Here is a 14,820-nt window from a genome sequence, read left to right on the forward strand (position 1 = left end):
TCCCACCGATTATGTTTTATTGCTATGTATATTCTTCCCAACAATATTTCTTTCATCTTAATCTGCCAATAGTGAAATCGGATGATTGCTACTACATATTGCAATCTTATGAACTTATGGTCGGCAGAGCCATGTTTTATTCCACGTCTATACGAATGCCTGGTCACCATTATTCAGGTTAGTAGTTGATTTTCAGCAAATATTTCATCACATGGGGAAAAAACAAAAGCCACTGAAGGTCGTTTGTCCATCCTACTATTGGAAGTAAGATAAATTTGAATCTGGAAATGACACCCATTGCTGCAATTGAAACCCCCTACTGTGAGGATGAATGCATTATTTCAAGTGACATAAGCTTACAAGGAGATTGAAACTTGACAGCAACAGCACAAACTTAAAAAATCGTGTAAAGTTTTTGGGCCAGGCGTCAGATTGTCTTGCCAGGAAATTTACTTGCTAGACAACTATTTCAATGGAAAACAAAAGTCTATGGCACCTTCATAATCATCTTACAGACAAGAACAAACCCAATCCCTGGGATCGAGTCCCCTACCTTTCAATGTGTATCTAAACATAGAGAGACGAAATATCCAATGTACAGTATTCGCCGTGCAGGCACGACTCGACGAACTATGGAACAACCCAATGGCGAAGGAAGTAGGGTCAAGTTTTTTGGAAACTGTCCTCGGAAGTAATATTTTAAGACGTGACCTAGAGGTAACCATTTACAAAGACTATTTCATGAAATTTAATGCAAAAATGTTTGTTTTCAAGAGGGGCGTACAGCATGACAGGTTGAAACAATTCTTCGAAATAAGTACAGGAATGATGCAGTACTATAAATATGTTTGAAGTTCAACAGATTAAGTTTGTCCTCTTGTTTACATTTGGGATTAATTCTGAACGCGCTTTGGTTTTCCAATATAAATTATGAATAATTTCTCTGTTAAACAAATACTACATTGCCGTAAGTTTGTTCATGGATGTAAAAAATATTTTTTAATATATTTTTTACATCCATGGTTTGTTTGAGAAGCCGGTATCTGTGGATTAGAATGATAAGAAGGGGCAACTATTAATTTGCAAAAGGGGACCTCGGGAGGGTCATATTTTGGAGAACCGGCATGCTCCGTACCCCGGCGTCCTCTCCCCTCCTCCCTCTCTGTATTCCTAAAGGCCCCCACATTCATTGTCGGATTTCGAATGTTTTCGAATGCGTCTTTGTCATCCAGGCCTCAAGTATACTGTGACGTCAGCCCATTACGTACAGTATTAGCGCCACCAACGAGAGCATTGGGACATCGTGAAAGGTTGCGTGCCAGCCATGTTGTGTAACTACATTGAGTCGATCGCATGCGTGAGTTGTAGGCCTACACACAGTCCCTCTATCTACATATGCGTTTCCGTAAGTTAGGCTTTTGCCGTGTGTCAGTTTCGTCTCGAAAGTTTCGGATGAAGTGCATTCTTGTTGGTGTGGGTTCTTAATGGACACATGCGAAAAGGGTTGATTTACGACCGCATTTCCAGTTCTTCGAAGCTGCAGTGACTGTTTGCAAGTTGCATAAGAGAGAAGCCCTTTTGTAAACATCACTTGTTTATACACGTGACTGAGTTGCTGAAACCTGAATGCGAAATCTAGTTCAGTAATCGAAGAAGAAGATCGACTTTGGAAACGCCATACCGAGAGACAGCATCTTCAGGTCCAGGATTTCCGAATAGGCTGTAGGTAGGTCATATCACATTGAAATGCGCAGGGTTGTGGTGGTACATGCGGCGATACACGTGAACAAACATTGATTATGAACTCTTTCATAACCTGTTCATGGGCTTCATTCCCCCGTATATTCCGTGACGGTATATGTTGCTGGCCCATAATTTATGGCCTGCTGTGCTATTTTTTATTTAACTGTTCATGTTGAAGATTCCAATTTGTGCATTTGAACGGTAGACAATATATGGTATCAACCACAGCCGCTTGTGATTCTACAGTGTACACGTTGAAGGCCCCTATATAAAGATCATTCTAATGCTTAACAAGTTACAGGGGCCATGGAGCTCTCCGTTTCTAGCTCCACACGGGCCTTTACCGTGTATGGAACTACAACAAGCGACTGTGGTATCAACATACAGTAAGTTACACATTTCGTAGATTTCAAGTCATTCCTAAAGAATTAGGTGTACGTCTGCCATCAGTGATGGTGGACTTGACCAAGCAGTCTTGCTACTTGTATGTCCTATTACCCTGTGTTCAAATAAGATCAGATCTCTGATTTTTCACCTACGTTGTAATATTTATACAGAACGTTAATAAAGTTCAATTCAATTCTAACTGTTCCTCATGAAATTGTAGACCATGTGTCCTGTGTCCATAATAAGACCACAGTGATGGAGGGCAATGTGATTAGACCAACTGCTGGCAAGTTGTAAGAACAGTTTCTGTGGTGATTGTGTAGTTTTTGTATGGGCAGTCACCACTGTACACAGTCTGAAAGTTTGTTGTTGTACAACAATGTTATTGAATTAATGAGAAAGTGAGGTAACACAGTCGCAATTAACATTACCTATCATACACATATGACTTCTCTATCGTCCTGAACTACAGTCGCCCATGGTTTGATAAACAGGTACTAGCTGCAACTGCCTGAATTACAAATTGTAGGAAGTTGGGAAACAGAGTTTTCATTTCTTACAACAGCTGTGGTACATTTGAAAGTAGTGGTGCTTTGATTGGCTATTTCGGTCAGTCCGCGATCACTTGAAACATTTAAATTCAGGTATGCTGATCAAGTAAATGAGTGTATGGCAGCTGTTGTTGGAAAGGGTCACCAGAAATTATACCCTAAAATGCACAGAAGATGAATTGCTTACATTAAGAGGATAGCAGGTTTGAATATTAGAGATGTAGTGGAAGCCATTGATGCTGGCTTATCAAATAAATTGTGCTTTTTAGTGAGGGAAATCTATCTCCAAACTCGGCAGTAACCATTGTGTTTCCGAACTTCCTCTCTTTGTAATGCTTACAGCAGCCATCATCCTGTATCAAACCACAGATGACTGTGTCCTGAACCACTGTAATGGCCCAGGGAAAATTTACAACTAGTACATGAAACTACTGGTAATTTTGTCTAGGGGAAGGATCTGAGATCATGTGCGAATTCCAGTGTCAGATTTTTGAACTCCAATTATTCATTCAGGGGAGGGAGTCTGAAGTCAAGCACATTGTTTTATTTGCCATGTGCATGTTTTAATTATCTCAGGTCCCTAATGGGTAAATACCGGCAAAATTGTTTTCTGTATATGCGGTATATTTCTTAAAATGTACTCTGTACATCTTCATTCACTGGAATATGTTGTTTTTCCTTCAGCCCTATATTGTTCCAGCAATGTCGAGACTAACAGATGCCTGTACTTTCCTACGAGGATTTCAAAATGTTGCCAAGGCTTTCGGGAAACATCAGCAGACAGTATTCCAAGAGAAGTGGGCCACCTGCAGCGTCAGGAAAGTCTTGGAAGGAGTTCAGACCAAAGCTGAAGAAAATATCAGCAATGTCATGGTGAACAGACACAGCCCTTCTGTCAATGTAAGCTATCATTCTTGTCTTTCTCACACCCCTGATTGAAGACAACAAGTAATTACTGTATGATACAAACATGAATACTTGGTATGTACATATGGAACATAATGTTAAATTCAACAGAATTACATAGTCTTACCTTTTTCTTTGCGTACCGTCATGCTATTCTTGCCTGATTACTCTCTTATTCTTGGTACCTTTCAAATAATTTGCACAACGTACACTGTACTCATGAACATTCATATAAAGTGAGACTTTGGGATCATTGTGCAGCTGCTTAGAAGGTTGCAGGGGATTGGCTATTTTGAAATCATTCATGTCCAGATATTCAACCAACCAATAAGCTACAAGCTTCTGATAGTGTGCACCATGCAGAAAGGTCTGACAATGCAAAGCGTTCTCTCATTGAATTCTGTGCTTGTCTCTTCACTGAAAGGCTCCGTCATCAGACACAGTGACTATAAAGAGTTTATCTCAATACTTGGCATAAATTGATCACCCCTTTGAGTATGATAGCCATTACTCTAATCAATGGTTCCGTGTGTTAATGTTTAGAAAATTAAGTTGTATCAAGTTGCATTTATGAAGTTTGAAATATATTGTCAATATGGAAGTAGGAATGGTTGACTTGTTAAACCATAAGACATTGTACAAAAGTTCTTTTCTCTTGATAAGTTTTTGACTTTTCTAAAATAATGTGTACAGGATGTGAATTGTTGGAAAGTTGCACTGAGTTAAAATGAATGTTATGATTGAAGCTACTCAAATAAAATTTCAGGGAGTTTGGTCATATGCTGCAGTCTAAGTTGACATCAAGGTTTTCAGAGTCCTCCAAGTGTTCAAATCTAGTAAAAATGCAACATATGGATATGTTTTGACATAGTGGTTGAAGCAACTTAACCTGACGGTGAGATATGAACTTGGAGGGATAAGGGGTCAGTACATAATATTTCACAAAAAAGTTCATTATGTTGTAATCATAAAATATATTTTTTTTCTATTGGCTACTCCAGGGTACACCAACAACCAGTGCGGCAGTAAATGGTACAATTCTAAATGGTTCACCATTAGAAACATCTGTGGACACCCATCTGAACTCTGTCACCGCAAACAATGGAGCCAAGGCTTTCCACTATGACTCTACATCAGGTGCAATAACTGCCGAGGAAGTCAGAAAAGCCATGCTTAAAGAGAAGAACAAGAATGCTGGCGGTGGAAAACAACCTGCGTCATCAAAGCCACAGAGAAGGGCACCCATAGTGAATGCTTCCTCAGATCCTAAAATGAAGCAGAGTTTGAGTACAAGGTCACGAGAGAGGAAAGTACCAGCATCAAGGACAAGTAGAATGATTAACTTTGGTAGTCTAGCTGCTGGACTTGGCATTGGCTCAATAGCAGAGTTCACAAGGAGAGCTGTGGGACTCAAAGACTCAAGTAAGTTAAAAAGAAATATTCTAGTTTTAGTACATTTTAATTAAGATGCCTTTAGTCACGTCCTAAGAATTGGGAAAAAGTATATGGCTTCGGTGAAATTCAAGTGCATGGATATTGATTTAATTTCTAGTGATCTGAGGAATGCCATTCTTGTGTCATTTTGTCATCTTTTCCTTTTTGCCAGCCACTTCATGCACACATCTATCAATAAACACCAGTAAAACTTTCTCTTTTCCCCTAAGATGGTCCAATAGATGGCAGTATTCTACTTACTGAGGCCAATGCAGAGAGAATAGTAAACACTTTGTGCAAAGTCAGAGGTGCTGCTTTGAAACTTGGACAGATGCTTAGCATACAAGGTAAAAGAATCGTGAGGTTGAGAGTTCCTTATTGAAACATAGGAGAAATAATCATGTAGTTGACATTGCTTTTGTGTATAAGGAAAATCTTTTCGGTTATTTGAAATGCCTTTTGCACAGGCTCTGATCAGGAGATGCATTCCAGTCTGAATGAAAGTATCTTCAAGAAACCACATAGTCAGCAGAGTTTTGTTCAATGAACACTTAAAACTAGTAGAAGATGATAGTTTTTAAAGCATGTCCAGCAAATATACGTGTATTTACATTGAAGAGGTTGTGTGCAGTTTCTTTAAAAAAACCAAAGGTCTCCAGGTCTACAAGGTAGACTATGCAGGTATGACATGGCATACCAACATTAGTTTTTGTATCCAGCGTAAATGTCTGGTTGGCCGATTTCCAGGTAAATGTCTGGTTGGCCAATTTCCAGGGGGTGACTGTCCTATCCCTAGGACCAACTCATCAACAATCTTAAACTTCTTACTCTTAGATAACAGCATGATAAGCCCTCAACTGCAGAACATATTTGAGAGAGTCAGACAGAGTGCTGATTTCATGCCAGCATGGCAAATGCAAGTAAGTGATCAGTTTTAGTAATGTCGATTTTCAGACAATAACTTTAGTAAGAAATTTGATTTTGTGACCAAAAGTATTCCAATATTTGGATTATCATCATAGAGGCACATTTAGCAAAAAAAGGAGTATTATGGTCATACAGTAAACTAATTTCAAAATTTCAAATGTTCATACCACCTGTATGTGTTGAATAATTTCCTCTTCTTGCACGACATTTACCCGGCAATTAAACAGTAAGTTTAATGAATATTACAGGTTTCTGAATTGTACATGTATCATTGAACACTTTGTCCATGCAGAAAGTATTGCAGAAAGAGCTTGGGAAAGACTGGAGGGAGAAAGTTAAACATTTTGAAGAGAAGCCATTTGCGGCTGCATCCATAGGTCAAGTTCACCATGCTACCTTGCATGATGGTAGGGAAGTGGCAATGAAAATACAGGTAAGTCACAGAACTCTCCATCAGTTTGACCTAAGATTCCACTGATGTCTGCATCGGTGACTCAGAGCCATGTTTCAATGGTATTTGGTGTTGTTTAATGCTATGGAAGTGTGCATGGGTAGTGCAAAGTACTCATAAATATGCCAACGTTTGTCAATATGCTAACACTTGTGAATATTGTTAATTCAAACATTATAACCTAATTGAATTTTTAGTCTGTACCATGTGACACAGCAAAGGAATGGTTATCGCTGGTATTTAGCCCCTGCAAATAGATTCACAGAGTTTTGAAAATGATTTTAATGATGTACATTAGTTTATTTTTCATCATAAGCCTTCTGTACAGAACATGGTTCAGGTGATTGCAAGATACAGCACACTTTCTATGGTAACCCATGAAGAAATGCTGATACCCTAAGTTACTGTGTACTTCAACTGTCCATGATCTTCTAAGAGTGGATATACTTAGGTGTCTCATATCACAATTGCTGTAGCATAGCCCCATAGATTGAAATATGTTAAAAAATACCTACTTTTATTTGTTTCTGTCTTTCATAGTACCCTGGTGTTGCACAAGGAATTGACTGTGACATTAATAACCTAATGGGCATACTTAATGTATGGAAAGTACTTCCTGAAGGTAAGCTTCAGATTACCAGTACCTCTTTATATATGAATGCATGACATGTGTAATGTATTGTAGACTGTCAAGTTAATAACTTGTGATATGTAACGTAGGGTGCGTCCAGTGCTAGGTGAATGAGAATAAAATCATTCATATGTGCCAATTTTTAATATGTACAAAAAGTGACTTTCTGTAAATCTATTATATGTTAAATTTAAATTAGATATTTTTATTTTGCATTAGATTTTATTGAAGATTTCCTTATTTGCTTTTTTCTTTCTCTTCATGATCAGTATTATGTGTTTACATAATCGTAATAGTGACTAGTTCTGACCTGGTTTCAGACTTTGGTTTGAGACCTCTGTTTTCTTGTCACATGATAGATGAGGGACCGTGGTCATACCAAGGGCTAGTTTTGGTGTTTTGCGATCATTCACACAGGAATAATATTTCAAAGCCATGCTTATGTGTGAACTGACTTATTTGAATGACCTTTCACCTGATATGTTTGTAAACCACATACGGTGTGAGTGAAGACTTCTTTTCCTATTTATACGTCGAGGTTAATGTTTGAAATCTATTTGATATCCAGGTCTCTACGCTGACAATGCAGTTGACGTTGCACGCCGAGAATTGATGTGGGAAGTAGATTATGAAAGAGAAAGCAGAATGTCAGAAAGATTTAGGTAAGCCATCAAAAAGAGAATTTCAGTACAGCTTCAAGTCAGTGATCTTTAGATATGATATGTATGGAGAATGAATTTGTATGAAAGACAAATATGAAAAAACAGCAGATACCGTAAAATGTAAACTAAACTTTCCTTAAAGATTGAAAAGTGTTGAGTTGTAGGTGAGCGATGTCAGTTTGACACACAAATAATGTTGTTGCCTAAATGTTTGACTTTACATTTTTTCACCGAGTATAGTATTAATTTCTGTTGTGACTATATTTTGTTACAGAGATTTATTAAAAGATGACCCAGTGTTTTATGTGCCGGCTGTGATTAATGAACTGTCATCAAAACAAATCCTAACAACAGAACTTATAGATGGTTTACCTTTGGACAAAACACAAGATCTTGACCAAGAGACAAGAAATGAGGTGAGTCAACTTCAGATGTACAGTGTCTTTGATTTCAACTTGCATCTCTCTGTGTAGATCAAGTTCATGTGCATACGGTATTGCAGTGAACAGAGTACTTGTATTTGCTTGATAACTTTCCAATGTAAATGAGCAGTCCTTGAAGAAAAGAAAATAATCAAACAAATATAAGGTAGCACAGGCCTAAAAAAGAGTTTAAAATGTTTGCGTAAAACATTCTTCTAGGAAACTTCACACCATTCTCTTCATCTCCATGGTCATGAATACAAATAAAGGGTAAGAAAAATAACCTATATTTGAAATTCTAAATCGCTGCTGTCTTTGTGTTAACTGTATGGGGAAAAATAAAGTGTGGATTTAGAAATATGATTCGATGAATACTTTTATTTAATTCATGGGCTTTGGAATGAGTCACACAAGTAGCAGACTAGAAAAGTTTCTTAAAAATATTGTTTGAAGAATTCCCCATGCATATCAACCTTAACATGAACCTTATATTAATACATGATTAGGATATTGTTTGAGCACTGGAAGTCAGCAAAGAGATTAAGAATGGTGTGTGTTGTGTTGCTGATTGAAAACAGACTCTTATTAATCACATTTCTGTTATTTTCCAGATCTGTTTAAATATTCTCCGGCTTTGTCTGACAGAATTATTTGTATGGAATATCATGCAAACTGATCCAAACTGGAGTAATTTCTTTTACCATCCAGACACTAAACAGGTAATTTGCAAGTCATTATCTTGACTCTCACGCAAAAAGCTAGACTTGGTTCAAGTCTGTGATTTGTGAATGTTTGAGTGGAGTGAACGCAGTGATTTGTATTCTGCTTTCATGTGAAACGCGCGCGTGAGTGGACGCGATGAGTAGGGTGAACGCGATGAGTGGAGTGAACGCTATACAGCGGAGTTTCACCCGGAATCACAGACTTGGCTTTCTTGCACGATCTGCGTTGCTATAAATTATTCATGAGATGACGTTTTCTTTACTCATATATTATTCATAAGATGACATCACTAAATTTTACACATTGGGAGGAGTTACCAATTGACCCAAACGAGACGTGCATAAAACTCACATGGCGTTGTTGACAAAATGTCGAGTGCGATCACTTCCACAAAAGTCAGCACGACCTCTGTTGTATCACCGAAAACGCGTGAAAATATCTGTGTTGTTTGTGGGGCCCATGTTGCAAAATGCGAAAATCGTCGCCGGTTATTCAAGGATGGAAAAAGACACCGTCCTTTATACAGTTGTAGCCTGTTCTCTTACGTGCCCAAAGCGATGGAAATCAAAACAATGTGGGGCGACTTCGTATGTCAGTGATTTTCCGCTGCCGGTTGGTACGCTGACGAACACATCTTTTCCGTCGATGTAACTCTCAACAAGCTTTCTTTGGTAATCTCGCATGATTAGCGATAGTCGACCGATCAGTTGTAAAACGAGGTTTATGTACGAACTTGATGCCATTATTCGCCCAGATACGATGTCTAGCTTTGCACGGAGATGACAACAAACTTTTTAATGCATGCAGAGGTTTATTAGCATGCGTTCTTCTTATTGGCTAGAATAACAGCGGGGCTGTCAATCATTTTGTATTTGCTCTACGTCACTGTGTACACAGTCCGTCTCACCGCCTGTACTTTGCAAGAAGTCCAAGTCGGTGAATCCGGCAGAAACTAACTCACTACTGCGCAGACTCAAACGTGACGCATTCAATCGCTGGGAAAACCTGGCGTGAGCTGCCAAATTCCGGATAGGTTTGTTCGAAATAGGAGAGACACAAGAGAAACTAATATAAATGATTTTATTTTTTTAAAATTCACCGACTTGAACCAAGTCTAGCAAAAAGCCTTTGCTGTAGACAAACTAGTGTTCACAAAGTAAAATCATGATGGACTCAATATTTAGAAAATCATTTGATGTTTAATTGGAAAGTTCTTTCGTGAAGATTCTGGTGTGGTTGTAGAGGTAGCAGCAGTGTTCATTCTAGGATTTAAAAACAAGGGGCCACTGTGGGCCCCAACTCCTGTACCAAGGGGGCCATTTTAGAAAATCGGGGGCCATCATCATCACACATGTAAAAACCTTGAATTTTCTGCAGAAAATACTATAGTCTATCAAGTCAAGAAAAGGAGAATACTGGAGATCGGGCCCCCGTAACAACCAAGCCTACTGCAAAGTTGTCCCTTGTACGTACGCAACAGGCCCAACAATGGCAACAGCAAACCGTTTGGTTTGATTCAATTGTTTACGTAACTTATGTGATGAATTATTGATATGTCGGACTTGAACAACTGTACAAATTGCTAAGGACTGTGATTTTGACTGTGGAAACGATCATGATCAAAGCTTAGCGCACTGGTAGGATTCTTCGAGAGTGGCCCTCGATTTGCACGCATCAACAATTACTCATACACTGATACAGCACGAGAGTGTAACCTGTACGACCTAAATAAAGTGATCGATACATCAACTTTTAAACATAACTTGTATGTATTAGCAAATTTACGATCATTGGTTCTGGCCAAAGGGTTTTACACAGCGGTGTTGTTCTATGCAAAGACCTGGCTACTCTGGAAAACGAGATGTGTCCGACCTAAAATGTGTTGCTCTTCAAAACGATCATGGATGTTTTCCTTGCAGTGTTCAACGTTTTGTTTGTATGGACAGTAGACGTTGCAAACCCTTCAATTTAAGGGACTGCCCGATCATCCTGGGTTCATCAACTATACCGGCGTTAAAAATCCGAGTGTCGACTAGCTTTCCACCATTACGCAGCGGCCAGTGCCGTTGTTTTACATTCATCGGCCATGCCACATGCTTACGGCTCCAATACACCGTTGCCCCTACATCAGTCCTTTCTACCCAGCTTCCTATGTACCACCATATATGCTTTAGTGGGTATTTAATTGCAAAGGTTGATGGGTAACTGAATCGTTTTACTTGTCACACTATGACTGAAGTAATGACCTTCGGGGAGCTACGCGAATGTATGAACTACGTGAACTCTGCGTGATCAACCCATTCATATAATGTTGCACCCTTAGTGGCGCATCAAACGTAGAAATGAGGGCCATTCGAGGTTTTATTGCGCGAATTGCGCAATTGCGCGTCCTAGAATTAACTCTGTAGCAGTGTATGATGACCTATTATGTCGAGAAAATTGCTGTTAGTATCTCACTGAACAAGTAGAAATATCCTGAATCAAAGAGAGACATATTTAATCTGGTGCCATTGTACAAACTGCTGACAAAATTTCACAGTGTTCACAGAGTAATAGCAGAGAAGTCTAATTTTTATAATATGCCTAGAAAGGCCTAGAAGTCTTTATTCGCATCTCTCAGGACTTATTTTTATTCACTTTCTCTGGCATTTGCTGTTCAGAAAGCACTATTACATCAAAATGGTGGATACTCGAAGAGAATTTATCAATTTTCAAAAATAGGCTGTTTTTGACTGTTTGCACTTCAGCCAGAAAATGAATACGGTTGCTTTTTATTCAATCAGTCTAGTAAGACCACGTTTTCATGTTTTTCAGATTGCCCTGCTTGATTTTGGAGCCAGTATTGAATACGATAAATCAAAGTTTGTTGACAAGTATATTAAGGTGTGTAATTAATGTGGTGTTTGTCACTAGAGATGAACAGCTTTTTTATCTGTTTTTGTTAACCCTGTTCTCTGCACTATGTGCATGATTCTTTCACAACATATTATCCAATTATATTCACATTGGCTGTCAATGAGAGATGCATATCAATACTGTGATCAGTGTCAGTGTTGACATTGCTACCCAACACTAACGTTGGAGAGTAGCAGGTAAAATGAAATCATTGAAATACTGATCTGTTTAAGCCCTCGGAAATTTTTATTAGCTGAGGTTGGAAAAGAGAGCTCTTCTTGGTCATTTGAGACTGCAAACATTGCTTGTATAAATTGGTCTTCCGAGTTTGTGTTTTTATTAACCAATCTGAGCTCTCCCTCCCAGGTTATCAATGCTGCAGCCAATGGTGACAAACATGGGGTTCTAATTGGTTCCAGAGAACTGGGATTTTTAACTGGCTATGAATCCGCAGTAAGTTTTCATCACCTATTTTGCATGTACCTTCTCTAGTAATAAACTCAATAGCAATTAACCAGTGAACAATATAATTCCTGAACACACTGTTGATAGTTGCAGTTCATGAGGAATGTTTAAATTTATGGGTATACACATGTACAATCCATTGATAAATGAAATGTTGTGATGACAAGGCAAATATTTCAACAATATTAATGAGCATAGGCTGAATATCATGTTAGCTTGATGTCAAGTTCATCAAAGCTTTGTCATTTTTTTTAAAGTTGACTCGCTGACACAAATATGAAATAATTAAGTTAGGTCTTTAATAGAGATCGGCATCAGTGATTGACTTAAAAGTTAATGATCTAGCCACCTTCCATAAGATTTTCCATGATCTGTCACTCCAATAGGGGTGTGACACTATACAGGCTTAGAATTTGTAAGCTGTCCATCTGAGGGTGTATACATGTATATATGTCATCATAGAAGGGTGTAAAACATATTTTATGTATGTATGTATGTACATTTGTCATACCCAGTGACAAGTCATATGTGGATGTTCAACTGATTACATAATGGCTTTAGAACAAGATACTATGACTGCCACACACAACTGATACACATCAGTACAACTGTCCATATCAGTTGCAGTGTTATAGTATTCTATGATTTGAGTTACTATGTAGACAGGCCATGACTGACTTTGACTTTATACAGGTTGAACCTGATGTCAGAATGCCTGTTTATTCTCTCTTTGTAAACAAGCTTAGGATATCTGTTATGGACTGCAACCTGGCAACCTAAGAGTGATGAAGCCAAAGAAAAACCCTGAGATCGCAGTAAACATATGATTCGTTTTGCTTTCAGGCAATGGAAAAGGCCCATGTTGAAGCTGTGATGATTCTAGGTGAAGCTTTTGCAAAACCAGTACCCTTTGATTTTGGAAAACAAGACACCACCCGGAGAATCCATAATCTTATACCAACCATGCTAAAAGGAAGATTGACACCACCTCCTGAAGAAAGCTACTCACTGCACAGAAAGATGTCAGGGTCATTCCTGCTTTGTGCCAAACTGCATGCCAATATCTCCTGTAAACAACTTTTTGACAATATCTGGGAAAACTACGAGTTTTCATAGATTTCTTTCATATAGTAGTCAACCCTGCATCATGTGAGAGACTGATCTGCAGTGGAATTTTTTTTACAAGAAATGAATTTGCTGTTCATAACACAAACTGAAGCAAAGAAGGGAGACTTGTTTCACACTACATACCCTGTGTTATTCGTTTGAACAGTGCACCGAAGTGTCGCTATCACATTGGTATTTTGCAGGTGTCAATAATGTTTCTTCATTTACATAGTTGGCATGACATTGCCTTGAGTTTATTCTTTACGTATCTCACTGAATTGTGGTAGAAAGATGATGTGGTTTATTAAAGCCCAATGGTCAGTCTACATTTAGTCAAAGTTGCTGTATGTGGTTTCCTTTCTATAACGTTGTCCTTGGATTTGGATGGGAGGTGCATGTTCATTAATTATCAAAGGTTATCAACACAAAGCCATTTTTTAAAGTACCATGTTATATATGTGAGAGTGTTGGAGTAATGCATGTGAGAAACCCTGTACACAAAAAATGCTGTTGTAGTCTTACAATGTACAGTAAAACATGAGTGAGTACAATATTTAGAGACTGGAAAGTCAGCCCGTCTTCTTTACTATGAGGATTGTTTGGGCATTAATGAGTTGAACAGAATTTTCTACAATGTCACAGACCTTCCTGTGATTGAAAAATAAAGAAACCTTTTTAGTGAAATATACTGTGGTCCATGTAGTTTTTCATCAGGAAGTTTTATTTGTTTTCGTGAGGATCTTTTAGTCACACCTTACTTGCTCCTCAGATGTGAGAACTTTTTTTATAACAAATAGCTAAGTCTATAAAACGAAAATGAAATAAAGTATTATCAGTGTCAAGGAATTTTTCATGTAGTTCAAAGTCTCGCAAGATAAAACGCTTGCAGAACGGTCACAACACACTCTAATACTTTGCTTCAAATCATGGTCATATTGAAATAGAGTAATTTCTCTGAGTTAGTTACAATAAAGTTTTCTATTTCCGAAACCACCAGGATGACCACTTTTTTGAATACTAGAACTCTTTACTGTCCTCTTTCTGGGGCAAAAATCCAAACTTTTCGTTACTACTAAGGTACATTCAAGAATACTTTGTTCCATTGGAAACGGCATACTGGTAACCATGGAACACACTGATATTTTAAGGGCGCCCTCATGCGGTGAATATTTTCTTTTTGGATGAAAACTCAACAACCTCGTACTGGCGGCAAAGCCAGATATACTGAACAGGACGACCCCTTTTAGAAAAAATATTATTAGTTTGGACATTCATATAACAAACTAACAGAGAAAGACTTGATAGTTGCTCGCATAGGTTTTCTCCTTTCGCTCATGACGGGCAGTTGTTCATTGAGTTATTCTCATACCAAGTGGGTAGGTGATGACAGTAAGTTTTAGCCAGTAGTGCTGATGCGCAGCTACGATTTGCTGAAGACGTGATGGCATACAATCATTCCTAAATCATACGGTGAAAGTCATGAGTTGTCAAAACTCCAGCTTTGAAAAAGTTACGT

The 14,820-nt window shown here is 38.3% G+C and overlaps 1 protein-coding gene across 1 annotated transcript; it reads left to right on the forward strand.

Annotated features, from left to right (window-relative positions):
* Nucleotides 1-1,268: 1,268 nt before the first annotated feature.
* On the forward strand, nucleotides 1,269-13,988 carry LOC139150374 (atypical kinase COQ8B, mitochondrial-like). The gene is made up of 13 exons (XM_070722711.1): nucleotides 1,269-1,726; nucleotides 3,366-3,581; nucleotides 4,589-5,009; nucleotides 5,252-5,368; nucleotides 5,856-5,941; nucleotides 6,241-6,381; nucleotides 6,940-7,021; nucleotides 7,599-7,692; nucleotides 7,967-8,108; nucleotides 8,726-8,833; nucleotides 11,652-11,720; nucleotides 12,099-12,185; nucleotides 13,041-13,988. Exons 2-13 carry the CDS (start codon nucleotides 3,384-3,386, stop codon nucleotides 13,311-13,313), a joined length of 1,818 nt encoding a protein of 605 aa, XP_070578812.1. The 5' UTR covers nucleotides 1,269-1,726; nucleotides 3,366-3,383; the 3' UTR covers nucleotides 13,314-13,988.
* Nucleotides 13,989-14,820: the final 832 nt, after the last annotated feature.

This window comes from Ptychodera flava, chromosome 14 (genome assembly GCF_041260155.1).
Source record: "Ptychodera flava strain L36383 chromosome 14, AS_Pfla_20210202, whole genome shotgun sequence".
NCBI lineage: Eukaryota > Metazoa > Hemichordata > Enteropneusta > Ptychoderidae > Ptychodera > Ptychodera flava.